General features: G+C 57.2%; 1 protein-coding gene across 1 annotated transcript in view; it reads right to left on the reverse strand.

Annotated features, from left to right (window-relative positions):
- SMO (smoothened, frizzled class receptor) overlaps positions 1-26,191 on the reverse strand; it is a 33,142-nt gene extending 6,951 nt beyond the window's left edge. The window contains exons 1-10 of the mRNA XM_048836784.2: positions 25,854-26,191; positions 13,554-13,759; positions 11,680-11,889; positions 11,272-11,444; positions 10,678-10,897; positions 9,814-9,937; positions 6,218-6,310; positions 5,386-5,494; positions 4,331-4,516; positions 815-963 (exon numbers count right to left, since the gene is read on the reverse strand). Coding sequence (XP_048692741.2) covers positions 815-963; positions 4,331-4,516; positions 5,386-5,494; positions 6,218-6,310; positions 9,814-9,937; positions 10,678-10,897; positions 11,272-11,444; positions 11,680-11,889; positions 13,554-13,759; positions 25,854-26,121 — 1,738 coding nt within the window. The 5' untranslated portion in view covers positions 26,122-26,191. The remainder of the gene's footprint in view (positions 1-814; positions 964-4,330; positions 4,517-5,385; positions 5,495-6,217; positions 6,311-9,813; positions 9,938-10,677; positions 10,898-11,271; positions 11,445-11,679; positions 11,890-13,553; positions 13,760-25,853) is intronic.
- Positions 26,192-27,729: the final 1,538 nt, after the last annotated feature.

Here is a 27,729-nt window from a genome sequence, read left to right on the forward strand (position 1 = left end):
ACTGGGATATTGCTCTAGGGCAGCGGTTCTCAAACTTTAGCAACCCGAGGACCCCCATTTTGATTTTAATTTTTTCATGGATCCCCAAGCCTCATGCTCAGTCCCAGGCCCTGCCCCCAACTCCACCCCTTCCCCCAAGGTCCCACCGCAACTTTTCCTGTCCCCGCTGTTCACTGGCGTGCAGAAGGCGCTGGGAGGGCGGGGCAGGAGTTGATCAGTGGGGCCTGTGGACCTCCTGGACCCCAGTTTGAGAAACACTGCTCTAGAGAGATAGGGCCAGCAATGGCTATTAGCCAAGTGGTCAGGGATGCCACCCCAGGCTCTGGGTGTCCCTAGCCTCTGTTTGCCAGATGCTGGGAATGGACGACAGGGGATGGATCACTCAGTGGATGCCTGTTCTGTTCATTCCCAGCGCCTGGCACCAGCCATTGTCGGAAGACACGATACTGGGCTAGATGGACCATTGCTCTGGCCCAGTCTGGCCGTTCTTCTCTTCTAGCTGCTGGCCCCTTTCAGGGACGCAGGGATTCAGCCACACACTTAACAACAAGGCAGCGCGATGGGCGCAGTCAGACTGGGCGTTACGGGCCGGTCTCACCCTGCGGAAGCCTGGGGTGCCCCCGGCGCTCTTGGCAGTGCCCTCTAGTGAGAGCGGAGGGAGGCGCCTTGCTGAGAACCACGGCCCACGTGCCCCACAACAAAGCTGGGACCACAGAAGCGTCTGGCAGTGGGGGTTGCAAACCTGCCACCGAAGAGGGGGCCTACCGCCCGTGTGTGAAAGCCCCCGTGGTCCCCGCCCCCGCCTGGGACGTACCCACGGGCCCGTCGTGCGAGACGGTGTGCATGCTGAAGGAGAGCTCCTGCTCCGGGTTGTGCAGCAGCTCCTTCCGCTTGGAGAAGGCCTTGGCGATCATCTTGCTTTTCTTGATCCTCTTGGGCTCGTCGTCGCTCTGGCCGGTCAGCCTGTGGGGGAGGGAATGGGGGGCAGGGGGAGGGCTGGCTCAGCGGGGGAGGGCAGGGCACTGATCCTCTCCAGCAGGGGGCTGGAGATCCCCCGGGGTGGGGCTGAGGAGTGCCAGGGCTGCTGCTCCTCGGCTGCCCCCCTCCGCCCCTCTCCCGCTGAACCAGGAAGCCATCTGTTTGTCTGTTACCAAGGGAATCCCTCCATCATCCCAACCCAAAGGACTCGATGTCCCGCTCCTTCCCCACACCACGGTGGGGAACACGCTGGCACCAAGGGCTGGGTTCTCCAGGGCCCTTCCCGCCACTCTGGCTGGGTGATGGGTCTGGAAAATGGGCATAAAATTCATTTCCAGAGTGGTGGCCAGGGCTTTGGTGTCCATGAGACGGGGGCCCCAAGCCCCATCCCCAGGATCACCCCTCTAGGAGCCCCGACCCCTCGGCACAAAAGGTCTTGGGGGGACTCGCGGCAGCCCCCTGCAGCCGTGGGTCAAACTCACGCAGGCGCCCCCCCCACCCGGCCCCTCCTAACTCCGGGATCTGCCCCTTCTCCGCAGCACCACGCGGCTCCCCATGCAGCTCGGCCGAAAGGAGGGGACTGCACAATGGGGTCTCAGCCCCCCTGCTCCGGATGGAGAAATCCCTTCCCCTCCCCCACCTCTTTAATGGGCATCTAGGGCTGGAGGGGCAGCCTGGGAGACCAGTGCCCCCGACGGAGCCACATCCAGGTAGGACACAGGCGGTGCTGGCTGCACAAGCTTCCCTCCCCCCCGCAGACGTGCGTCGCTCCCAAACCAGAGGGGCCGTAGCTAGGGGGGCCCAGGGAATTCAGCCTCCAGGCTGGGAGCTGATGAGCCACCCCTGAACGAGCCCGGGGAAGTCACATCTGGTGATGGGTCCGTCCTGCGCTAGGCTCCAGCCAATCCACAAGCGGGTCTGGTGACCCTTGCTCCAGCCCTGCCCCGACTCCAGCCTCGTTCCCAATCCTGCTCCAGCCCTGCCCCGACTCCAGCCTCGTTCCCAATCCTGCTCCAGCTCTGCTCCGACTCCAGCCTCGTTCCCAATCCTGCTCCAGCCCTGCTCCGACTCCAGCCTCGTTCCCAATCCTGCTCCAGCCCTGCCCTGACTCCAGCCTCGTTCCCAATCCTGCTCCAGCCCTGCTCCGACTCCAGCCTCGTTCCCAATCCTGCTCCAGCCCTGCCCTGACTCCAGCCTCGTTCCCAATCCTGCTCCAGCCCTGCTCCGACTCCAGCCTCGTTCCCAATCCTGCTCCAGCCCTGCCCCGACTCCAGCCTCGTTCCCAATCCTGCTCCAGCCCTGCTCCGACTCTAGCCTCGTTCCCAGTCCTTCTCCGACTCCAGCCTCGTTCCCAATCCTGCTCCAGCCCTGCTCCGACTCCAGCCTCGTTCCCAATCCTGCTCCAGCCCTGCTCCGACTCCAGCCTCGTTCCCAATCCTGCTCCAGCCCTGCCCCGACTCCAGCCTCGTTCCCAATCCTGCTCCAGCCCTGCCCCGACTCCAGCCTCGTTCCCAATCCTGCTCCAGCCCTGCTCCGACTCCAGCCTCGTTCCCAATCCTGCTCCAGCCCTGCTCCGACTCCAGCCTCGTTCCCAATCCTGCTCCAGCCCTGCCCCGACTCCAGCCTCGTTCCCAATCCTGCTCCAGCCCTGCCCCGACTCCAGCCTCGTTCCCAATCCTGCTCCAGCCCTGCCCCGACTCCAGCCTCGTTCCCAATCCTGCTCCAGCCCTGCCCCGACTCCAGCCTCGTTCCCAATCCTGCTCCAGCCCTGCCCCGACTCCAGCCTCGTTCCCAATCCTGCTCCAGCCCTGCTCCGACTCTAGCCTCGTTCCCAGTCCTTCTCCGACTTCAGCCTCGTTCCCAATCCTGCTCCAGCCCTGCTCCGACTCCAGCCTCGTTCCCAATCCTGCTCCAGCCCTGCCCCGACTCCAGCCTCGTTCCCAATCCTGCTCCAGCCCTGCCCCGACTCCAGCCTCGTTCCCAATCCTGCTCCAGCCCTGCCCCGACTCCAGCCTCGTTCCCAATCCTGCTCCAGCTCTGCTCCGACTCCAGCCTCGTTCCCAATCCTGCTCCAGCCCTGCTCCGACTCCAGCCTCGTTCCCAATCCTGCTCCAGCCCTGCTCCGACTCCAGCCTCGTTCCCATTCCTGCTCCAGCCCTGCCCCGACTCCAGCCTCGTTCCCAATCCTGCTCCAGCCCTGCCCCGACTCCAGCCTCGTTCCCAATCCTGCTCCAGCCCTGCCCCGACTCCAGCCTCGTTCCCAATCCTGCTCCAGCCCTGCCCCGACTCCAGCCTCGTTCCCAATCCTGCTCCAGCCCTGCCCCGACTCCAGCCTCGTTCCCAATCCTGCTCCAGCCCTGCCCCGACTCCAGCCTCGTTCCCAATCCTGCTCCAGCCCTGCCCCGACTCCAGCCTCGTTCCCAATCCTGCTCCAGCCCTGCCCCGACTCCAGCCTCGTTCCCAATCCTGCTCCAGCCCTGCCCCGACTCCAGCCTCGTTCCCAATCCTGCTCCAGCCCTGCCCCGACTCCAGCCTCGTTCCCAATCCTGCTCCAGCCCTGCCCCGACTCCAGCCTCGTTCCCAATCCTGCTCCAGCCCTGCCCCGACTCCAGCCTCGTTCCCAATCCTGCTCCAGCCCTGCCCCGACTCCAGCCTCGTTCCCAATCCTGCTCCAGCCCTGCCCCGACTCCAGCCTCGTTCCCAATCCTGCTCCAGCCCTGCCCCGACTCCAGCCTCGTTCCCAATCCTGCTCCAGCCCTGCTCCGACTCCAGCCTCGTTCCCAATCCTGCTCCAGCCCTGCCCCGACTCCAGCCTCGTTCCCAATCCTGCTCCAGCCCTGCCCCGACTCCAGCCTCGTTCCCAATCCTGCTCCAGCCCTGCCCCGACTCCAGCCTCGTTCCCAGTCCTTCTCCGACTCCAGCCTCGTTCCCAGCCCTGCTCTTGCTCCAGCCTCGTTCCCAGCCCTGCCTTTGCTTTGTTCCAAACCTGCTCTTGACTCGTGACTCCAACCTTTGGCTCCAGGGCCTGGCCCAGTTGCCACCGCACCCACCACTACCACTGCTCCAGTCACTAGGCCTGACCCTCCCCATCTCAGCTTCTGACACACACCACTCTGTGCCTCTCTGTTGGGAACACACACCATCCCCTAGGAACCGGCTGAGACCCGCCATATTCATTGCACATGGGCCACCAGACAGCTGCTGGATGAAAACAGCTACAGACCTGGGCTGGACTGGGCCTTGGGGGCGATGGGCATGTGGTCCCGCAACCTGAGCCTCAGCTCCTGGGGCTCAGAGGATACAGGGCCCTGAGACCCCAGCAGCTGGGGGCTGGGGGCAGGGCTGCTCCTACCTGCACCAGGTGCGCTTCCAGATGAGGAGGGTGGCTTTGGTCCACACCCAGGTGCTCATGGAAATGCCAGTGCCGAACATGGCAAAGAGGTTGATCTTCTCCACCAGCAGGCTGGGCCGGTTCTTGATCTCGCAGTTTGGGATTGGCTTGTTGGTTTGGATGGCGATCGTCACATTAGCTTCACACCTGCGGCAGGGACATGGGGCACGGCAGCGGCATGAGGCACAGGGGCTAAAACCCACCCTTGGCAATGGGCAGCTGGGGCACCCGGGAAGCAATCTCCCACCCCCCATCCCCTGCGAAGAAGTACTCTCCCCTTAGCGCAGCCAGATAAAGGGCAATGACATACGCCCCCTGCAAGGAGCAGCTGCTGATTAGATTCAGGGGCTGAGTCCCCTGCCCACAGCTCGACGACCCCCAACAGCTGCCCAGATACCACGGTGATGGGGGCCATGCGAGGGCAGGAAGCTGATGGCAGCCACAGGAGCGCCACGTGATGGGCTCTCTTCAGAAAGTTTCAGCAGAGCTTCACGGGGCGTGGCAGAAGCCCCCCGGTCTGAGCCGCGGGACCAGCCTGGCAGGGAACGACCCAGCACCAACCAGAGCGATGGGCAAATGGGCCCATCTTGGATTCCTCCTGATGCATCTCACCGGGATCAGGCATGGCAGGGTGCCCCTGGTCTCCGTGCCGTAGCCCTAGGCTTTGCTCCTCGCTGAAATGGGAACAGGCCCGGGGCCATGGATGGCCTGGGCAGTCATGCCACAACGTGCCTGCGAGGGGTGACGTGGCATCCCCTGGGGATTACCGTTCCCCCGGCATCAGGCGACGCCAGGGCGGGAATCCACACAAGCAGCCAGGCTTCTGCGTGGGGAAAGGGAAGAGCATCATCACAGGACCTGGCAGCGGAGGGGAGGTCATGGAAAGCGTCACCTTCTTCCAACACAGAGCGAGGCGCTCTACTGGAATCCCCCCGAGACTTCCCGCCCCGCCGGGTGGGGGCTGGGGGTGCCTGTTAAAGGGGCGGGGGGAAGAAACATGGCCTGTCCCCACTTACAGGACATACTCCCGGAAGCTCCGCTCCCACTCAGCCTGGTTGAAGAAGTCGTAGAAGTGGCAGGCGAAGGTGATGAGCACGAAACCGAAGGCCAGGAAGCCAAAGATGCCTGAAAGGAAGCACAGGAAGGCCCGGGGGTTATTCCCACAGCCCCAGGGCCAGGACGCGGCATGCTGCCAGCCAGAGAGAAGCCCTGATGGAAACACAACAATCCAGGAAAAGTGAAGGGAGGGGTCAAACCAGGGCTTGGGCTCCTTCCGTGCCTCTGATGGGGTCCTCGTCAAAATCAGCTGCACCCGCTTTTAGCATGCCTTTCGTCCCAAAGAGCTTTACGTACCGTCTACACAGAGGTCACGTTACCTGGGAGTGAAATGCAGCCACCTCTGGGGAGGACCGTGGCAGCTGCGAAACAGTAACACTGCACAACAGTTTCGGACCAGAAAAGGAAGAATATATCCAACCTTCCCAGGGACTCCGAGGGAGGCAAAATGCACTCACTCAGGCTGGCGTTTGGCCAGGAGGCCTGGGTTAACTTGGCAGAGAGGCTCCGGGAGTGGCCGGGACTTGGCTTTCATGCCTTATCTGAAGGGCGGCCCCAGCAGCCCCAGGCCAGGCTCGTGTTCACAATGGACTCAGAGGCGAGAGCACCCTCCGAGAGCCACGCATACCCCTCCCCGTGTCTTCTGCTGGCCCAGCGCCACCGCTTTGTGCAGGCCCTGGGTTTCCCCGGGAGGCTCCTACCCAAAGCTAGCCCTTTGGGACGTGTGAGATCCTGGCCCGGGTAACACGCCGGCACCAAGGCACCAGCTGAACCCAAACCCGCCCGGCTTACCCAGCCGTAACATGGTCTCGTTGATTTTGCTGGCAGCTTTCTCGCTCAGCAGGCCGGGGTGATTGCTTTTGATGGAGAACAAAGTCATGACACCTAGGGCAGACAGACAGCAAGACAGGCGCGTCAGCCGGGACTGGGGCTGCCGGATCAAGCAGCTAGGCAAGAGACCCCGGGATCGCCTGAGGTGACCTCTGAAGCCCCAGCGAGACGGAGCAGGGAGGCTGAGCCGGGCTCACGGGCGGATGCAGCATCTGGCTCTGGTGTGGTCGCTGGCGGTGTGACCTCAGGGGACACGGCCAAGCGGGAGCAGGCAGCTGAGGAGCAGAGAGGAGCCTGGGCAGGTGCAAGTTCCCGCTGGCCGAGCCAACCCTCCCTGATCAGCTCTTCACTGGGGCGACACTCTGGGGACAGACCCCCCCGACCCTCCCGTGGGCTGCTCCAGGGTGTTGAGGAAAAGTTAGCACATGTGACTCCATTTTGGTTTGGGGCCCACCATTGTCTAAAAGCAAACACATCATGCACTAGGAGGAGTGTTCCTTAGATACTGCATTCCTGTGAAAACCCTCCCCCTTGGTTCCAGCCTGTCTCGACTCCCGGTTTCTGTTCTTTGTCTGTTCCTAACTCCCTGCCTCCTGGCCTTGATGTGAGCCTCCCATCCTGATAAGAATGGTTACTGATACATTGCTTTAGGACCATGTTGTGTAGTTGAAGTAATGGTCTAGCACGAGGAATGTACCTAGCAGGGACAGGTGGTAGATAAGGGAAGGGTTTGTCTATTGGCTAAGGTTTCCAATTCACGAGGGCAACATGCTTTGCTAAAAGGTATATAATCTTTGTATAACCTGCATTCGGGGTCCCCTTCTGACTATCGGGGGGCACCACGCTCGAGTGTAATAAACTTAATATCTTTGGGAACGCTGCAGTTGTGGACTTTGTTCGTGTGCCTCAGCCTAGACTTGAGCTGCGCGTGACCTATCAGGTATAATTCGCAACAAGGGCTAGAGGAGAAGAGCTGTTTAGGGTGCGGGGGAGGAAATGGGCTACACCTGGCTGGTTTTCAGTACCCTGGCTGCTGGCCATTCAATGAATTACAGCAGCCCCCCTCCGCACTGGCTGGGGAAGTTTATCCCAGCCTGCACTGACCTTAAAACTCAGCAGCGTTCAGGGTAGCGTCTTCCTTTCCAGCCACGAACCAGAGCCCACAACACACACCACCCCCTGGGCAAGGCCCAGCGTGTGTCACCCACATTAGAATATGGTTTCTGTGTCTCCCTCTAGTGGCTGGTCCACGTAAGAGGATAACAGTCCACTACAGCTGCCAGCTGAGCGACCGCATGCAGCGTGGCTGTAGCGGTGTCTGTCCCAGGATATGAGAGAGACAAGGCGGGTGAAGTAATATCTGTTATTGGGCCAACTTCTGCTGGGGAGAAAGACGAGCTTTCGCACTACACAGAGCTCTGCTGCAGGTCTGGGAAATGTACTTAGCCTAGGCACTGAGTTTTTCTTTTCCTCCACCCCCTGGCTCTTCCTCGAGGCCCCGTCCCCACTTCGCACCCTCCCCCCGCCTCTTCCCATCCCTGCTCCGCCCCCTCCCGGCTTTCAGCTAACCAGGGGCGCTGCCAAACAGTTGTGGCTGGTGGGTACTCAGCACCCACTATTGTTTTTTCTGTGGGTGCTCCAACCCCGGAGCAGAGGTCAGACCAAGGGTCCATCTAGCCCAGTGTCCGGTCTTCCAACAGTGGCCAGTGCCAGGTGCCCCAGAGGGAATAAACAGAACAGGGAATCATCAAGTGATCCATCCCCTGTGGCCCATTCCCAGCTTCTGGCAAACAGAGGCTAGGGACACGCTCCCTGCCCATCCTGGCTAATAGTCATTGATGGACCTATCCTCCATGAACTTATCTAGTTCCTTTTTGAACCCTGTTATAGTCTTGGCACTCACAACATCCTCTGGCAAGGAGTTCCACAGGTTGACTTGTGCCTTGTGTGAAGAAATACTTCCTTTTGTTTGTTTTAAACCTGCTGCCTATTAATTTCATTTGGTGACCTCTAGTTCTTGTGTTATGAGAAGGAGTAAATAACAATTTAACAATCCAAGTAATAATTCCTTATTTACTTTCTCCACACCAGTCATGATTTTATAGACCTCTATCATATCCCCTCTTAGTTGTCTCTTTTCCAAGCCGAAAAGTCCCAGTCTTATTAACCTCTCCTCATACAGAAGCCGTTCCAGACCCCTAATCATTCTTGTTGCCCTTTTCTGAACCTTTCCCAATTCCAATATATCTTTTCTGAGATGGGGCGACCATATCTGCACACAGTATTCAAGATGTGGGTGCACCATGGATTTATAGAGAGGCAACATGATATTTTCGGTCTTATTATCTATCCCTTTCTTAATGAGTCCCAACATTCTGTTCGCTGTTTTGACTGTGGCTGCCCATTGAGTGGATGTTTTCAGAGAACTCTCCACAATGACTCCAAGATCTTTCTTGAGTGGTAACAGCTGATTTAGACCCCATCATTTTATATGTATAGTTGGGATTATGTTTGCATTACTTTGCATTTATTAACACTGAATTTCATTTGCCATTTTGTTGCCAAGTCACCCAGTTCTGTGAGATCCTTTTGTAGCTCTTCATAGTCTGCCTGGGACTTAACTGTCTTGAGTAGCTTTGTAACATCTGCAAATTTTGCCACCTCACTGTTTACCCCTTTTTCCAGATCATTTATGAATATGATGAATAGGACTGGGCCCAATACAGACCCCTGGGGGACACCACTATTTACCTCTCTCCATTCTGAAAACTGACCACTTATTCCTACCCTTTGTTTCCTATCTTTTAACCAGTTACCAATTCAGGAGAGAACCTCCCCTCTTATCCCATGACAGCTTACTTTGCTTAAGAGCCTTTGGTGAGGGACCTTGTCACAGCTAAATACAAGATTGTCTGGTTTCACCCACATTTAATGCCCCAATAACAATTATGTGAGTGAAACCAGACAATCACAACTCTCAAATGAATTCTCACAGGAAAAGGATAAAAGACAAAGACACCCTGTCACATGTGGGCAAACACTTTTCGCACAGAGATCACTACATAGCTGATCTCTCAGTCCTCATCCACAAAGGAAACCTGCACAACACCTTCAAAAGATGAGGCCGGGTGCTTAAATTCATAACTCTGCTAGACGCTAAAAATCACGGACTGACCAGAGACAGTGGATTTAGGGCTTATTAGAACAATCTGTAACCCATTAACAACCCCGAACCCCCCTGCCTTCCTTCCCTCCCATGACTGGAGGGGTATTAATGGGCCACTTCCCTTTGAATGGTCCCTTGGAATATGTGCTAACTACTTATGCTGAACTATCTGTTGCTCTTGTATTTAGCTGTAACCCTCTCAGTACCTTTCCCAGACCAAAGAGCTCTGGATCGCTCGAAAGCTTGTCTCTCTCCCCGAGAGAAGTCGGTCTCATAACAGATATTGCATCACCTAGCTAAGGGATTGACTCCCTTGGCTCAGGGGACAGCATTTCCTGCTTTTAGCGCTGAAGGTCCCCAGACCAAACCCCGCTGAGTTGTTAGCACCCACCTCGGATCAGGAAATAGCCTCCCACGATCAGCACCAGGCCGATGGGAGCCAGGACGAAGCCAGCGCGGAACCGATAGTTCTTGTAGCCCACAAAGCAGATGCCGCTGACGGAGTCTCCGTCCACCTGGTTGGGGAAGAGTCATCAGTGTCCGTCCGTCCCCAGCCTGGAGATTGGGCTGGAAATCTCATGAGAACGGGCTGGCCAACGAGGGGCTGTGCTGTCCCTTTACCAGGCAAACGGGGTGCCCATCCAGTGATGTGGCAGCCGATGGCTCTGCCATTTGGTAGACCCAGGTTTTGTAGATGACCCTGCTGTCGGGTGCTGACTGGGGAGGGAGTGGGATGGAGATGGTGGCTGGTGCCCCCTATGGGTCAGTTCGAGCAGCCTGGGTATGGCCTTTGGGAACATAAAATCATAGAATCTCAGGGCTGGAAGGGACCTCAGGACGTCATCTAGTCCAACCCCCTGCTCAAAGCAGGAACAACACCAACTAAACCATCCCAGCCATGGGCTTGGAGATAAGCGGGGCCCCATGCAGTCTATCAGTGCAGGGAAGGCACGAAGTGGGGGGGGGAGCCAGGAACATGGGGGGCTGGGAAATGCTGACCCTCACCTGGAACACCCAGAGGATGTTCACAGATACAGGGAGCCTACAGGAGGGCCACAGGCAGTGGGGTCAACAAATGGACGAGGAATGAGATGAGACGCTGAGCTGGGATGGTTCTCGCTCACCAATGCAGGGTTAAACTGACCACCCCCAGGGCAGAGTGGCGGGACCTTCCCCCTTCCACTGAGAGGGGAGCATCCCTTAGGGTTCCGAGGGTGGGGTGGGCACAGAGGTCTCCATGCCGGACGCCCCGTACCTGGGCGACGGCCAGGATGGCGACAGTGAGGACGAAGGGGATGGACCAGGTGACCAGGTGGAAGTAGGAGGTCTTGCCTAGCAGGGGTTGGTAGGTGGTGCCCAGTGCTTTGAAAGAGGTGTGCCAGGCGTAGGTCAGCATGACGAACCAGATCACGCCCGACATCAGCGAGTAGTAGACGATGACGAAGATGATCACGCAGGAGAGTGTCTCGTTGGAGCTGGGGAGGTGGGACGGGATAGGACTGGAGGTGGGAGGGGGTCTCTCCCCCATTCCCCACTCCACTCTGGCTTGTTCCTGACTGACAGGTAGGTGCTAGCCTGGCTCAGCACCCAGAGCGTGCCCATGCCCCCCGATAGAGCACCTTGCAGTCTGCAGGATCCCATCACCTTAAGGGGCTGTGAGCCAAACCCTGATCCTGTATGAGTCAGTGGGAGCTTTGCCCAGAACCCCAGACCTGTCCCCAATCCCACCGGTTCCCTGACCACATCTGCTGGGACTGCTGCCTTTCGCACTGCCCCTCCCATAGCGGGCAAAGGCAGAGAGACGGGGGTGTGGGTGGGTGAGCCTGCCCTGCGGGGCGGAGGTACCTACGTCGGCTCTCCCAGCCGCATGGTGCCGTCGGCTCGGCACACGATCTCGCCGCGGGCCCCGTCCATGAACTGCGCCAGCCAGCCGATGCTGCCCACGAAGAAGCAGGCATTGACGTAGAAGAGGATGACGGCCGGGTAACGGTTCGAGTTCTTCCAGTCGGCAACAAATGTGGCCTGGGGCGGGGACAGGAGAGAAGAGCCGGCGGATGGGCCAGGGTCTGTGGCTGTGCATCACCCATTCCTGGCTTTGCTCCGGAGCCCTACTGGTCAGCCCCGCAGCCAAGAGCAGCAAAAGCCCACGCCAGCCACCAGGAGGTGCTCTGAGCCAATGCAGATTTCACTCCTCCCCTCTGCCCCCCCAGCCGGGTATCAGCTCCCATCCGGCAGCCCCCCGGCTCGCTCCGCTCACCAGGGTGAAGAAGGTGCAGAAGATGGTGACGGAGCTGAAGGCGGCGATATAAACGTGCATGTCGCGGTGCTCGTGCTCCGTGAAGAGGGGATTCTGGCACTGGATGCCGCAGCCCTCCACGTCCTCGTACCAGCTCTTGGGGTTGTCCGTCTGCACCAGCGGGGCCTCGCAGTGGCCCGAGCTGTTGAACTTTAGGTTCTGCACCTCGTTCTGGAGGTGGGCGGGAACGAGGGGCGGGACCAGAGAAGAAAGGAAAGGGATCGTTAGGGGTTGGAGGGACACTGTCACGAGAGGACGACCCACGCTGAGGGCTGGGAACCAGGACTCCTGAGTTCTTAGCCCAAGACCTGCCACTGACAGCCTGCCTGCCTCTGGGGGAACTGCGTACCCAGCCTGCCTCAGATAGGGATTACTCCACACACCCAGGGAGGTGTGACACTGAATCCACTGGGTGAAATCTGGCTTCGCTGAAATCAACGGCAGTTTTGCCATCGATTTTCATGGGACTGGGATTCCAACCCAGAGTCTGTAAAGCCCCTTCCAGCCAAAGTCCTTCTTGGGGGACCCTGCACTAACCCAGCGTGGCGTGGAAGCATTTCAGTTCTCCCAGTGCGAGGACGGGTTCCTCTTCCTTTAGCTCTGTGAGGGGAAGGGACATGGGAGGAGGGCTGGAGAGGGGTCGACCCAGATGCTCTGAAGGGAAGGGGCCAGGGGCAGATAGCGTTCGGAATCTCCCTCCCTCCCCCTGGTCAGGGTTAGAAGAAAGCCAGTCTCGCTGCGGTTCTGTACTAGTCACAGGACGCTCGAAAACTGTCTGTCAATAACCCTCATCTTGGTCTCACTGAAGCTGTAAAAATCCCCCCCCCCAATATTTCAATTGCCACCAAGTTTTCTAAAACTCTTCCCCTCGCGAAACACACAGGTTGGGTCTAAACCTACGCGACTATGCCTCTAGAGGGAGATTTTGTATTTCCTGTCCTCAGAGCAGGGGCAGGAATACCTGGTATCTCACATTTATACAGCACCTCCTAGGGGACCTCCAAACTACTTTACAAGGATCTCCCAACCACTGCTGAAATGCGGCCTCCTCTGGTGTGGAACAGAGTAGCTCAACAGTGCTGCACAACAGCCCTTTAGGGAGGGAAATCCAGAATAACTTCCCTGAGATTCCAGGGGGGATCTAGCTGTAGACAGGAGATAACTGTCCACTTTGTTTTGATGTCCCGGGCACAAAACAACCCCTCTCGTAGCACAGCGCCCCCTAGCACCATGCAAGGGCATTAATTCAGTCCCAACTCCGAAGGAAGAGCACCCACTCCGCAGCTAACACCGCTTCCTGCAGCACCAGAGTTTTGCTTAAGGGCTTCCCATCCAGATGAATTTAGAGCCTGCGAAAGGGGCTGGACTGACAGCCCTGGAACAAGAGGCCTCTGTTTATCTCCAGAGCAGGCAGAGCAATGTGTTTCAACCCTGCACAGGGAAGGGCAGTTGCTATGCTCCAGTCCGTCCATGGGACCAGAGGAACCGCTGGATGGAATCGGATCGGGGGCCAGAACTGTGGGTGGCCCTCCTGGCTATATAAAATGTCTGATCCTTTGATATTTCTGTGGACAGAGAACTTGCGGTAACTCCGGTGATGTGACCACCTGTCTCCTAGGAATTGAAATGAGACCCACCAACTTGCGGCCATTGAAGAGCCATCAAACGACTCATCGCCACAGCTAACGTTCCCCGCTCTGGCCAGGATCGGCACCCCCCCCCCTTGGCTGCATGGAGGGCGCTGTTTCTGCGGCCTGGAAGAGGCACGGGGACAGGACAGCCGTGCCATCGGCTGGACACCGGGCGCAACGGCGAGGTGTAAGACGCCTGCTTACCGGGCAGCCCTCGGGAAAGCGGTCTGTGGTGCACTTGAGGAAGTCGGGCCAGCCCCGCTCCCGCTCCACGATGGTGCATGGACCCCGCGTGGCCTGGCACAAGGTCTGGCTGGGCAGCTCCACCTGGCCGTCCTCACACTTGGGCATGTACACGGCGCAGAGCAAGGGCTGAATTGCGTCCCAGCAGCGAGGGGCGTTCCGCAAACCTGGCCGAAGGAAAAAGCAGCGGTGGAAACTCGGCACAGGTGTAGCACGCTGGCTCGGCACCGCCCCCTAGTGGCTGGGCCCACTGACAACAACAGCCAACCATCTACAGCTCAAGGAGTTACTTCATTAGGTCAACCAGGAAAGGCCTGGGTTTCTGGTGCTGAAACCCCCAGTTCAATACCCGCGGGCCACCACGGTGTCTGTACATTAGGACATGTAACGGAACCAGTAGGTCTGACATGCTCCATCCAGGGCTAGATAACGGCACGCACACCCGCAGCCCCCCGTCTCCCAGTCACAAAGAACGGGATTTACTTCTGGACCCGCTCTGTTAAATGGTACAGGGAAAAGATCAAACTCCCAGCACGCATGCCCACACGACACTCCTCCGCTCTTTCTCTATCCCCCTTCATCAACGACTAGCTCTCAGGATGGGGCGGGGTGGCTGCACACCCTGGCGCTAATAGACCCTCCGTTCCCAGATAGTTCCTGTGTCACAAATCCACCGTACGGCGAGTCCTTTGGCTATTATTTTTAACGTCACGCCGATATGTTGCCTTTTATAGCACCTTTGTGAATGATCTCCACACGCTTCACAAGGCACAGACATAGCGCACCAGTGGAAGGCAGCCACCTCTGGGGTGGAGGAGGACAGCAGTAAGGAGAAGGGCATTTTGGGCTGAGATCACCAGGGTAACCTTCCCTTCTTAGGAAAAGGGCCATGGGATGGTCAGCCCCCCCCGCACAGACAGGGCTTTTGAACTGACACCTCCTGCTAAAGAGCCAGGCCCAGCTGGTTGCATGGAGCAGGGGCGGCCAAACTGAGTGACTGTCCGAGCCGTGTACGGCAACCTTCAGAAGTCTGAGAGTCGGGGTGCACCTGCTGGGGCTCGGGGCTTCAGCCCTGCTCCGGCTGAAGCCCCGAGCCCCAGCAGTCATGTCCTGTGGGGCTCAAGCCCCTAGGACGCCCCCCCCCGCCGCCCTGCTGGGCAGAAGATGGAGATGAGGTGACACATGGGTGGGGTCATGCGCCGCCCCCCCCCGATTTTTGCCAGGTTCACATGGTGCCACCAGGCACCCTCCCTGCACGGCAGCGGCTGGAGCCGGCGAGCCGGGAGCTGCGGCCATGGGGCGAGGCAGTGGCAAACAGCTGGAAGCTGCTGCTTTTTGCTGTTACCCCTCCCCAGGGAGCTAAAGCAGAGACCCCTCCCTGCAGGTCCCAGCTGTCTGCCACTGCCTCTCCACACGGCGCTAACCCTGGGAGATGCAGGGACTAGGGGCCGCTGGGGGGGGGCACGCCTGGGTGGGGGTGACTCAAGCTGTTGGGGAGGGGGAACATTTACATTGTGCTCCCCCACTCTCAGCAGGCACCAGTCGTCTCTGGCAGCAGCCCCTAGCCCCACCACCGCGCCGGAGGGCAGAAGCCCCGAGCCTCCCCCACCCGTGGAGAATAGAAGGGACATGGGGGCACTGCAAGCTGCACTTTTACTGTAAAAGAGCCGCAAGAGCCCCGGTCTGGCCATGCCTGCCATAGGGGTCTGTTGATCTAGCCATGGAGGAAGACAGGCTAAGCTGACTCTGCTGGGATTTGAACCTACAGCTCCAGGGAGACAGGCAGAGCACTGAGCCGGTTATGATCGAATTCACCCTTCGTTGCCAACGAAAGCCCTACTTTAAAAAAAAAGCAATAAACGTAGCGAGTGGTCACATGGCTTCTCCTCTAGCCTGGGCCCATGCCTAGGCTGGGAGGGCAGCTTGGCCCCTGAGCGGGGACGACCCCAGGGCATTCCTCTCCCCAGGAGCAGCTCTTCAATCCTCCGGCTCCCTGTCATCTTGTGTCAGTAGCATCTGCCGCATCGGGTCGGCCCACTGGGCCATCGTGTTTGAAATCCATCCTCCCTCAGTGACCAATTACTGAATCTCCCGTGAAAGGCCGAACAAATCCTCCACCCCGCCGTAGTGATCAGAGAGCTCTTCCCCAGCAGCACTGAGGCAGCGGTGCAGAGCCTGCAGCTGCTTACGTAGTATTTGGCTTCCCGGGTACTCCAGGACACTCGGTATCATCTCCGATCGCAGGGCCGTTCCCTGCTGTCTCAATACCCACTTGCCACCCTCTGATGGGAGCAGCGGGCGTTCACTGCTAGCCTAGGCCACATCTGGGCTGGTGAGGCGGGTGGCAGATTCTGCATCTCCTTCCCGGTCTCTTGAGCTCGGTGATTGATGCCCTGAACCTCCCAACCAGCTCCGGGGGCCAGGCTGCTGAGTCATCGAGGGCAGCCCCTGCAGGGACATGTCTCCTCCTGCCGCGTGGTTTGCAAGGGTTCGGTAACGAGTGGCCTGCTTGCAAACAGGCCCTGTGATTATCCCGGGTCCGCAACCCTCCTGCTAACGGGACTTTCTGAGATCAATAAGTGAGCGGTTTGCACAGACACTGACAAAGCAGGTGAAGCATCATAGACATGAGCTCGCTGCAAAAGCACACGGGAGTACGTTTAATACCAAAGTATCCACAACAGTACGACATCTAAACACATGTTCCCTCAGCAGCTTCTTCTCTTTGCCTGGCCTCTCTGCAACTTTAATTAGCAGCGTCTTCCCCTTCTCTCTCTGTAGTGAAGTATTGTTCCTTATGGAGAAGGCAGTCTGGCCTAATGCTTAGAGCCCTGGTGCAGGAGTCATGACTAAGGCTCCGTGTTTGTCACGGGGGTCACAGAAGCCGCAGCAGGAGTTTGGGTGTGGGGGGCTCAGGGCTGGGGTGCAGGGTGATGCTTAGGATTGGAGGAGCTCCCCAGAAGGGCGACAGGAACTCCCCTCCCTCAGCACCTAGCTCCACGAGCTGCCCCCGCAGCTCCCATTGGCCGTGGTTCCCAGCCAATGGGAGCTGCAGAGCCGGGGCTTGGGGCAGCGTGGAGGCAGCACGTGGAACTAGGAGCTGGGGGTCCCCACTTCCCAGGAGATGGGTAGGGAGCCTGCTCCAGCCCACCAACTCCCCCCTTCCCAGCACCCGCAGCGCCCCCCAAGGCCGCAAGCCCCCCTCAGCACCCGCGATGCCCCCCTGGGCTGCGACTCCCCCCCCGCCCCGAGTGCCCATGATGCCCTCGGCCTGCGACTCCCTCCCCAGCACCCACAGCGCCACCCAGGCGGCCCTCCCCCCAAGTTTTAGTCAAGGGGTATATAGTACAAGTCATGGACAGGTCACGGGCCGTGAATTTTTGTTTACTGCCCGTGACCTGTCCATGCCTTTTACTGAAAATACCCGCGACTAAAATGTAGCCTTAGTCACGAGTCCTGGGTTCGCGTCCCAGCTCCGTCATTGACGCACCGTGTGAACTCATTTAGACCAGTGGTTCTCAACTAGGGATGCATATCCACCAACTCCTCTCGATATTGGCCTCGTTTTACAGCAGGCTACATAAAAAGCAGCAGCGAAGACAGTACAAACTCAAATTTCATACAGACAAGGACTTGTTTATACGGCTGTATACACTGACATGTGAGTACAGTATTTATAGTCCCATTGATTTATTTGATAAGTCTAGGGCAGAAAGGGAGACAGTCCGTACATTTTCGGTAATAGTGGCTGTGACTCTTTTGTATTTTTAGGTCTGAATTTGTGAGCAAGTCGTTTTTAAGTGAGGAGAAACTTGGGGGTACGCAAGACAAATCGGACTCCTGAAAGGGGACAGTCGTCGGGAAAGTGGAGAACCCCTGATTTAGACCTCTTGGTTTCTCCACTCCCTCCTACACAAAGTGGGGATAATACTGCCACCCCTCAGAGATAAGGGGTAGCACCTCGCCTTGGAAGCTCATTCAGTCCATAGCCTCCCTGCTGCGACTGCAACCAGGCTAGTTAGCAAGTGCCAGGGGTGACACTGGTTTGCCCTGTGGACACCTGTTCACGAAGAACATATTGCAGTTATTTCACTCAGGCCACTAAACTGCCATCCCTGTGAGGACAGCAGCCCCCTGAGCCAGCCAGTCCTCCAGAAATAGAGATCTTTGAAACACACCACACACCGGTCATCCATGGAACTCACTGCTTCAGGACAGAGACAAATAGCAAGATTCAAAATAATAATGAGACATGCATCTCACCGAACAAAAAGTCATTAAGGCACCATTAACACTTTAACCATGTCACGCTAGCAAAGCCCTTACTTAAGAGAACTCTCGAGTTGAGAATTTAAACGTAAATTAGGCAATTCTAAGTTGAAGGGATATGACCCGGTCAAATTTCACCCAAAGCTTATAGGCTTTGTAAAAAACCAACCGCAATCTCAAATGCTAAAGTTAATAAGTATTTTTTATTAAATGTAAAAATAAAATAAAATAGAGACCACCTACGAGCAAAACTCCTTTTCAGCATTTGCAAAGTAACACCGTGGCGCCATCCTAGCACCCCAGAGCTTGGAAGTGGGGAGAAAGGGGGAGGTGGAAGTGAAATGGACGTGAGCAGCTGGCATAAGAGAAGCAAATTAAAATTTTAAGTCATTTCCATGTTCATTGTCTCACCTGCTGTTAGCAGAATAGGAACGGCCATTTGTTCATTACAAACATTTGGATTTTTACCCTGACCAGCATTTCAGCATCAGTTTTAACTCCACCTTTGCTGCTCCTGCCAATGTTGGTACACGGTACATACCCGACACGGCCCTGGTGTCCTCACCCATCCCCCTCTCACAGGTCTGAGTCCTTCCCAGACCCTGCTCGCTTCTGAATATGGATCAGAGACTCCCTCACAACTTCACCCAGCAGCTTATACAAGCAGAAACCCCCCCAACCATCTCGCCGTGGGCCTGGAAGGTCCGTGGATTATATCACCATGTGATAAGATGGGGCTATATTCATGCATATTGGCATGGAAGCAGAGTTAGTTCCTGGAGAAGCGAGCATTTCCTGTCTGTATGTGGTGGTTGATAGGGGACATGTGGGTCTATGTACTTGAAAGTTATGCATGAAAAGAGTGTGTTGGGGGAGGGGTGGGGGGCCTGTCTCTGGCTACTTCAAGAGAGTGGATGGTTACAGGACAGCAGCATGGGGGCAGAGTTAAAGTTAATCTGGGAACTACAACTTCATGAACACTGCTGGCTCTGCATCCCACTAGATTTAGATTAAGGTCCCCTTGCACTTCTAAGGATTACAAAATCTTTTGCATGAAGTCCCTGGTGTCGTTTCAGAGCAAGCGGAGCTTTTAAGGGGTCTGGGTTTCATGTGTATTTAGTGAGCACGGTTACTGAGCTCAGAAAGAAGCAGGTGCGGCTCCCAAGGAGCTGCAGTGTGAGACACAGACAGTCTTGTATGTGCAAGCAGGCAGAAGGCTGTACAATGGCTGAGGAGCATGCCTGCATCTGGCTGATTAACAGCCAGCGTGAACGAGCCCTGATGGGTGCTGGCCTCATGGATTCGTACACCAGAACCAGCTTTGGCAGAAGGTTTGGACATGGAGATGGAGGCTGCCTGGTGACTCGTGCAGGAGAGGGAGGATATCCAAGGGGGAGAGGCCTGGAAGAAGGTGGGAAGAGAGATGGGCGGACAGGAGCTGAGAACAGGGACGGAGGGAGGAGAGGGTGTTGCCGCGTGGGGACTCGGAGGGGAGGCAGCCGCTGAGGCAGACGGCAAAGTGAACATAGAGGACGAGGGGTACGGCTCACGGGATGGGAGTGGAGGAGGTATCCAGGCTGGGCGCAGGGAGCTTTTCGGCAGCAACTGGGTGCGGAGGCAGAGGGGAAGGTTTAGAGGAAAGTTCAGATCAGGCGTCCTACCTGAAATGTGACAGGGGGACCTCCTGGAAGGGGATGAGAGGTGAGCGTGAGCACAGACTGGGATGGGAAGCTGCTTATATGGGGCCGAACTGCTGAATCCTGCTGTTCGAACAAGAATGATCTGAGGTCTGGGAAACCGGCCTTACAGCGACAGGTTAGAGAAGCTCAGTCTATTTAATTCATCCAAGAGAAGGCGAAGAGGTGACGACGACGATGGTAGGGGGAGGAGATTTGCTAGCAGAGGGCTCGGCTGTCTAGCCGGCCTTGATTCTGCAGCCTGCATTAACCATGCACCGGCCACAGAAACGCTTAGGCTCTTCTATTTACTGTGTGCTAAATGAGACATAAACACACTCGAGAGCTCATCTCTCAGACACCGAAAGCTGCTCTCCTCTCTCACTCCTAGCAACAAGCAGACCACGCATACTCTGCGGAAAGGGGAGTCTGGTCCAATGGTCAGAATATGGACCTGGGTGCCAGGACTCCTGGGATCTATCCCCACCTCGAGGAGCGGACCTGGTTCCACTCCCAGCTCTGCCATGGATTCTCTGTGTGACACGCTTCCCGTCATATCACCTGCCCAACAGGGATAACACTTCCCTAGCTCACCGACGTGCCTGTCACACGGGATGAGATCCTCAGTCGGAAGTCACTAGAGCAGGCCCAAGCCTTATATACACCAACGTCCGATATTGATCCTGGGGAGCGGGGTTCATCTTATAGGCTGGCCACTGGGCTGCCTCCATGCTGGAGAGATCCTTTACCCTCTCTGCATTCACTCCAGCTTTCCTGCTCCTGCTTTGTTGCAGGGCCGTGGTCACAAGGCTGGGGGTACAGCCGGGGCACCCCACTAGCTCCAAGAGGAAAGAAAAAGGCAGCTCCCGGGCCACCCTGGGAAAGAGCACGTCTTCCCTCCAAGTACGGGGAGCTTTTTAGTATAATGTATGCCTGGAGTAGGAGCCCTCTGGAGAATGCCCCGGTGCACCAAGCCACCCCTTACTTCATCCGCCAGCCCAACACGCTCTGTGCGAGCCGGGGAATGCAGGGGCCCCAGCACCCCTTTGCTTCCCAACAGGGGCTCCTTTCCTCCCTCCACACAGGCTCAGAAGAGAGGACAGGGGGAACCTTCCCCTCCCAGTGGGCACTGAGGGCTCTGGAAGGGATCCTAGAACCGTTGCCAGCCAGGAGGCAGGGCTGGCTCCTTTCCAGGCAGTTGCGAATGCACCGTTTGCCTGCGCCTGTTGGAATCTGCGTCAGCTGATGCCGTAGGCCCCAATCTGCTGCAGCTGACCGACCCCTCCACAGAACGTCACAGTCCCTAGAGGATATCAAGCCTCTGAGAAAGGCTGGCATTGCTGGAAGGAGTTTTCTGTGGCAACCCCATGCAAGGTTTTCCAAAGGGCTCAGCGCTGGTCTCTACGGGAGCTGAGTTAGGCCAACGTGGAGGGTTTTTGAAAAGCCCAACCCGACAGCTTCTTCAAGAAGCGCAAGCTGCAGAAAACCCTGCTGCCGGCAAAGGAGTCATGAAGTCGGCTAAGGAGACTCACCCCCACTGCCCCAGTGACCAAGCTCCGGCCAACGAAACCTTTAATGCTTTTTGACAGGTTTCAGAGGAGCAGCCGTGTTAGTCTGAAGTGAGCTGTAGCCCACGAAAGCTTATGCTCAGATAAATTTGTTAGTCTCTAAGGTGCCACAAGTCCTCCTGTTCTTTTTTTAATGCTTTTTGTATTTAGAGATTTAAAAAAAAAAAATCATTTAAGCCTATTCCCTACTTTGCATTGAAACCTAAAGACAAGTTAGAGGGGGATCCAAACAGGGCTGGGAGCGGAATGGGTCTTGCTACTTCACTAGCATCTGCAGATCACAGCAGCAAAGGAAAAAAAAAAAGACCGGGGCTGTCAATGCATCAGGCCACGAATTGAGGGAATCAGGTATAAATGTCTTCCTGTGATACAGTGTTGCTCCATAGTCACAGAGTTCAAGGCCCGAAGGGGCCATTAGATCAGCCTGCCCTCCTGTGTAACTCAGGCCACGACATTTCCCCCGATTTCCCCTGGGCTGAGCCAATCACTTGCATTTGACTTAAGCGTATCTTCCCGACAGGCCTCCCTCCAGGTCTGATCTGAAGTCAGCAAGAGCTGGCGAATTCACCATTTGTTAAAGACGACGTTAGGACCCCGTATTTCCTCCCCACGGATGCCGTCATACACTGTCATCAAGTCACCTCTTGGGCTTCTTTTGGAGAAGGTAAACGGACGGAGCTCTTTCGGTCCCTCATTGTGAGGCATTTTCTCCATTTCTGCGGCTCTTCCCTGCACCCGCTGCAATTTTTCAATGTTCTTTTTCAAACGCGGAAGCTAGGCCTGGACAAGGTATTCCAGTATTTTGCCACTGACACAGGTAAAATCACCTCCTTTCTCCTATTCCCCACCCACCCCGTTTACACATTCCAGGACCACGTTGGCCCTTTTGCAACAGGATGGCACTGGGAGCTCATTTTGAGTAGCTTGCCCACTTCCACAGTCATTGCTTTCCAGGATGCAGTCCCCCACACTGTGGCAATGTCCCATGTTCTCTGTTTCTAGGTGTAGAACTTTGCATTGGTCTGTATCAAAACACATATACAGAGGCAGGTTCTCATGCTGCATCCATCACCATGGTATCGGAGCACCAGGAATACATCGTGTGGTCCTTTTCGGCTTCCTCTAGAGCACACGGCATGCCAGACGAACCACTGGTTGACTCAGATATGGGCACCTCTACTTTCCTAGAGCTATAACTCTCCCCCCGCCTCCCCGATATCATCCTTGTGTTGAGGGATAGCTGACGACAGCTCTAACAACTCAGACTAATTTGGGATACAGAGTCCAGTGGGCACATCTAAAGGAGGGTTCAATCACACGCCAGCCCAGAATCAGAGAACCCTAGGGTTAGACAGGACCGCAAGGGTCATCTGCTCTAACCCTCTGCCAAGAGGCAAGATAAACCACCCAAGACAGATGACAGGTTTCAGAGTAACAGCCGTGTTAGTCTGTATTCGCAAAAAGAAAAGGAGTACTTGTGGCACCTTAGAGACTAACCAATTTATTTGAGCATAAGCTTTCGTGAGCTACAGCTCACTTCATTGAGTGAGCTGTAGCTCACGAAAGCTTATGCTTAAATAAATTGGTTAGTCTCTAAGGTGCCACAAGTCCTCCTTTTCTTTTTGCCAAGACAGATGGAGACCCGGTCTCTTTTCGAAAACCTCCAGTGAAAGAGATTCCCCGACCTCCCTAGGCGCCTGTTCCATGGTCTGGCTGGTCTTACAGTTAGCAAGGTTTAATCTAAATCTGATTCCTGGTAGCTTTGTCTACAGGCACACGGTCCAAAAAGGAGACTATGCTAATAACAACAGTGCAACGTGAGTTCAGGCAGAGACAATATTCGCCACGTATGACCCTCATACACTGCAAGCCAGTTGGTGCTGTTGGTTTCCTCCATCTAGGATACATGGACCTCTTCCGTCTTTAACAAGGAGGTGCATCCTATGGACACTGCTTGCCCCGCGTCCAGTGCCTGGTCCTGTTGCATGCAGGGCTCTGTAGTTTCAATAGTATGCACATAGATACAAAAGATGTGGCCAGTTTCAGTGCGCTCCAGCTAATGCAAATTAGATTTGGTGCATGGGATCCTAGCAGATTGCTCGTGCAAGTGTCGGATGGGGAAAGGTTGGCTGCCCCCACGCCTCAGGGTGTGCTGATGAATGCTCAGAACAAAAGGGGCAGCAAAAGCTCATTTCGTTTGGTGTGCCCTGATCTTATCACGGTGAAACCCGCCAGACGCACTCGGGGAGTGAAGTTCTCCATTCAGCCACCCCCCCAGGCACAGCCACAGCAACAGCACCGTTCACAGCCCCAAACTAGTACGTCTGACTCCTGACACCCGCCCCAGGAGGCTTTCACGGCCCACGCTCTTGGGAGTTCTAACGAGGGGGCCAACCCTGGTTTTGTTTCCTAGGAGTTAGGCTGAGACTACCATCTCATCGCAGGTGGTGACTTACAGCTCCTCCTGACACAGGCCGGGTCAGAACGGCAGAACGATCAAGGAAAGAGACAACGGCTCATTACCAGTCTCCTAAGCCAGTGACTCTCACCCTTTCCAGATGACTGTCCCCCTTTCAGGAGTCTGATTTGTCTTGTGCACGCTTGCTTCCACCTCACTTAAAAACGACCTGGCTACAAAATCAGACAAAAATACAAGGGTCCCAGCACACTATTACTGACAAATTGCTGACTTTCTCATTGACCACATAACTACAATAAGTCAATTGGACTGTAAATACTGTACTTACATGTCAGTGTCTACTATATAGAGCAGTCTAAACCAGTCATTGTCTGTATGAAATTTTAGTTGGTACTGACTTCACTAGTGCTTTTGATGCTGCCTGTTGGAAAGCTAGGCCAATATCTAGATAAGTCAATGTAACCCCTGGAAGACCTTTGCGTACCCCAAGGGGTACGTGTCCCGCTGGTTGAGAACCACTGTCCTAAGCCACCCAATTCCCCCAGCTCCCTCATTTGCACCTGACCAATTCCCTCCCCATCTTTCCACCCTCAGCCTCCAGGGCAGGGCCTTGGAGCAGAGCCCCTGGAGCAGCTCCGGAGCAGTGGAGCTGCAGGTTTTTGGCTGGAGCTGGAGCGGAGCCGGAGCCCAGCTCCAAAGCCCTGCTCCAGGGACAGCGGCCTTCGGAGGGTTCCCCCTCTGGGGCTGGGAATCAGCTGCTGCTGCTGCTGCGATCAGGATTCATTGAAGCCTCGGAGAAGTGGCTCTATGGAATTGCCCCTGGTAACCACTGGCTCCTACCTGTTTAGATTACAGACAACAATGGAAGGCTGGTCCTGGCCCTCCTGGCTGCATGGAAGAGCAACAGATTTACTGGGGAGAAGCAAAGCAACCCCCCGTTCTGCCTGCGGATCAGCTGTGAAACTGCCCAGTCCTGAGGGCAGGCAAGCCGCAGGAAAACACCCAGACCCTGGCTGGAGAGCGCAAAGAACCAACTTTCCCCTTTGCACTTCCAAGTGCAGACCTGCTCAGGGAAGCCACCAGTGGGAATTACCAGTTGCTTTCCTGGCCACCTCTGCACATCCGAGCGCCGCACCCAGCATGCCATCCGCGGTCCCACATAGCTGGGCACCGTACGAACCTAGGGTCACCGTAGGGCTGGTGTGATGACACATTGCACGCTGTCGGTGGGGCCTGAACCCTGGACCATCAGTACCAAAAGTACAGACCGGTGACGCTTGAGCTAAAGGAATCCCTCTGCCAGCTGGCAGCAGTAGAAGGCTCTTACCACTAAGGTAGGCCCAGCCACTTTAAGCTGGTGCATTACAGCCAAGGGAATAAAGGGAGCCCAGGATGCATCTGTAAGAACTACACTCCCCTCTGACCTGCCCCCCAATTCCCCAAGCCCCCCGTGAGCTTGGCTTCTTCTCTCCCCATTGCCACCTGCGCTCACCCACCCACTGCCCAAGTGATCTATCCCTGCATGGTGTGCCCTGAAATACCCCCTCCATTTGGACCCAATGGCCCCGTAACACCCTGTATGGCCTGTCCCCATGCTCCTCCAGGCTCCCTTGTCCTTTGCCCTCCCTGCACTTCCCCCCAATACCTCCTGCATTTGCCCCCAGCACCCCATGATGTGCCCCTTCCTCCAATGCCCCCTGCGGGACATGCACCCTCCTCCCAGTGTCCTCTTCCTCCTGCATTTCCCCTCGGCCTCCCCTGATGTGCTCCTTCCCCCCATGTTCTCATCATGATCTGCCCCCTCCTGCTGCATTTGCGCCCCAGTCCTACATGATATCTCCCCTCCCCCAAGCCTCCTGCATGACCTCCCCCTCCATTTGTCCCCAGCCCTTCCCCCATGCCCTGCCCCTTCCCACAGTGCTCCCTACATGACCTGCCTGCTTCCCCTGAATTTGCCCCCATTACCTACTCCCCTGCATTGGCCCCCAGACCCCTATGTCCTGCCCCCTCCCCCTGCGTTAACCCCCAGCTCCCCATGCCCTGCCCGTTCCCCCGGCATTGCCCCCCATACCAGGCCCCCTCACCCTGCTTTGGCCCCCAGGCCTCATGCTCTGCCCCCCCGCATTGGCCCTCGGCCCCCTATGCCCTGCCCCCCTACACTGCCCCCCATATCCTATCCCCCTGCACTAGCCCCCAGCCCCCCATGCTCTGTCCCCCCTGCATTAACCCTCAGCCACCTATGCCCTGCCCCTGCATGGCCCCCTCCCCATGCCTGTCCCTCCCTCCCCTGGCCCCCCAGCCATTAGCTCCCAGCCCCCCGCCCCCGTACCGGACCAGAGCAGCAGCTTGTCGTGCGCCTCCTCCTGGGAGCCCGAGTCGGCGGCCAGCAGCGTGGAGGTGGCGGCGTAGGGCAGCGCCGAGCCCAGGCAGACGCTGGAGCGGAGGCGCTCGCAGGGCGCCGCTCGCTTGCAGCGGTCCCGGGCGGCCGAGGCGTTGAGCTGCGCCCCGCGGCAGGCGGGCGGCCCCGGGCCCAGGCCCAGCAGCAGCAGCAGCAGCCCCCAGAGCAGGGGGCCCCGGCCCCAGCCCGCCGGGGCCATCCCCGGCCCCCCCTCGCCCTCCCTAGGGCGAGCCGGGCCCCGGGGCCGCGGGCCACTCTGCAAACTCCCAGCCATCTTGGCCAGCCTCGCCCCGCGGCCCCCCCGCGCCCAGGATCATCCTAGCGCCCCCCCCCCCCAGTATCCACCCCTCAACCTGCCCCCTTCGCTCCCGCAGCCCCGGGGGGCATTCCCGGGGCAGGCTGCCCTGCCCCCAGCACCGAGCTCCCCAAAATGTCCCGCGGGAGGGAGGGACGGGCCTTGAAAACGCGGCTCCCCCCCCCTCCCAGCCCCCTCTCCTTGCGCGCACAACCCAAAAAGTTTGCAAGGGAAAAGAGGAAAGTTGGAAAACAGGCCGCCCCCCCCCCCCCCGCGGAATCCTCCACCTCCCCCTGCTAGAAACTTGTCTTGCGCCTTCCCCTTCCCTGCCTCCTTTGTTGTCCTTGCTCCTTTCTCAGGAATGCACAGGCTGGAGGGAGCCAAAAAGGGCGAGGGGGAGCGAGGGAGCGGGGCCCTCCCCCTGCTCCGCACGGAGAGCGGCAGGAGAAACGTGGGGAGCAGAAAGGAAGCCCCTCGCCTGGCTGCCTAGCAGCGGGGATCTGTCTGCAAGTAAGGGGGAGGCAGCCCCCACCCCCAAATCGGGGGCCGGTCAGCCGGCAGCACCGCCCGGGAGAAGAGAGCTCCCCTGGGGCTCGAGCTTTTATGGCACATTTTGGGCAGGACAAAGGGACCGCACAGTGCCCCGGAGCAGGGGAGAAGTGTGTGGGGACGCGTGTGTCTTAGTCCAACTCCAGGTTGTTCCACTTCCAGGCGCTGCCCTTCGGCATCGGAGCCCGATCCCGCTCGCTGCCCTCTGCAAGGGAAGCCAGGTTCATAGGATCCTAGCCCCTGAGGGTTGGAAGAGACCGCAGGAGGTCCTCGAGTCCCCTTCTGGAAGCGCCCTGCTTTTGAAAAGGACTCGCACCCCCGATTTGTCAAACGCGGCTGGGAGCCACAACCTCCGTCTGAATCCGCCCCCCCCTTCAAAGCCTTTGTCCGCAGACCCTGGTTTGGAGCGCAGAATCCAGACCCCCCTGGGCAGTGGTTTTCAAGCAGGGGGAGGGGCGGGTCTGTGAGCCCCTTGGGGGTCCACAGACTGTGTCTAAGATTTCCAAAGGGGTCCGCTCCTCCATTTGAAAATGTTTGGGGGTCTGCCCATGAAAAAAGGTTGAAAACCCCCGATCTAGGGCAATGGCTCTCCACCTTTCCAGGCTCCTGTACCCCTTTCAGGAGTCCCATTGGTCTCGTGTACCCCCAAGTGTCTCCTCACTTAAAAACGACTTGCTCACAAAATCACATAAAAACACAAGTGTCACAAAAAGAACAGGAGGACTTGTGGCACCTTGGAGACTAACCCATTTATTAGAGCCTAAGCTTTCCTGAGCTACAAGCCACTTCATCAGATGCTGTAGCTCAGGAAAGCTTAGGCTCAAATAAATGGGTTAGTCTCCAAGGTGCCACAAGTCCTCCTGTTCTTTTTGCAGATACAGACTCACACGGCTGCTACTCTGAAAAGTGTCACGGTCACACTAGTACTGAAAAGCATGCGGACTTCCTCATTTTTACCATATA

This window comes from Caretta caretta, chromosome 1 (assembly GCF_965140235.1).
Source record: "Caretta caretta isolate rCarCar2 chromosome 1, rCarCar1.hap1, whole genome shotgun sequence".
NCBI classification, from domain to species: domain Eukaryota; kingdom Metazoa; phylum Chordata; order Testudines; family Cheloniidae; genus Caretta; species Caretta caretta.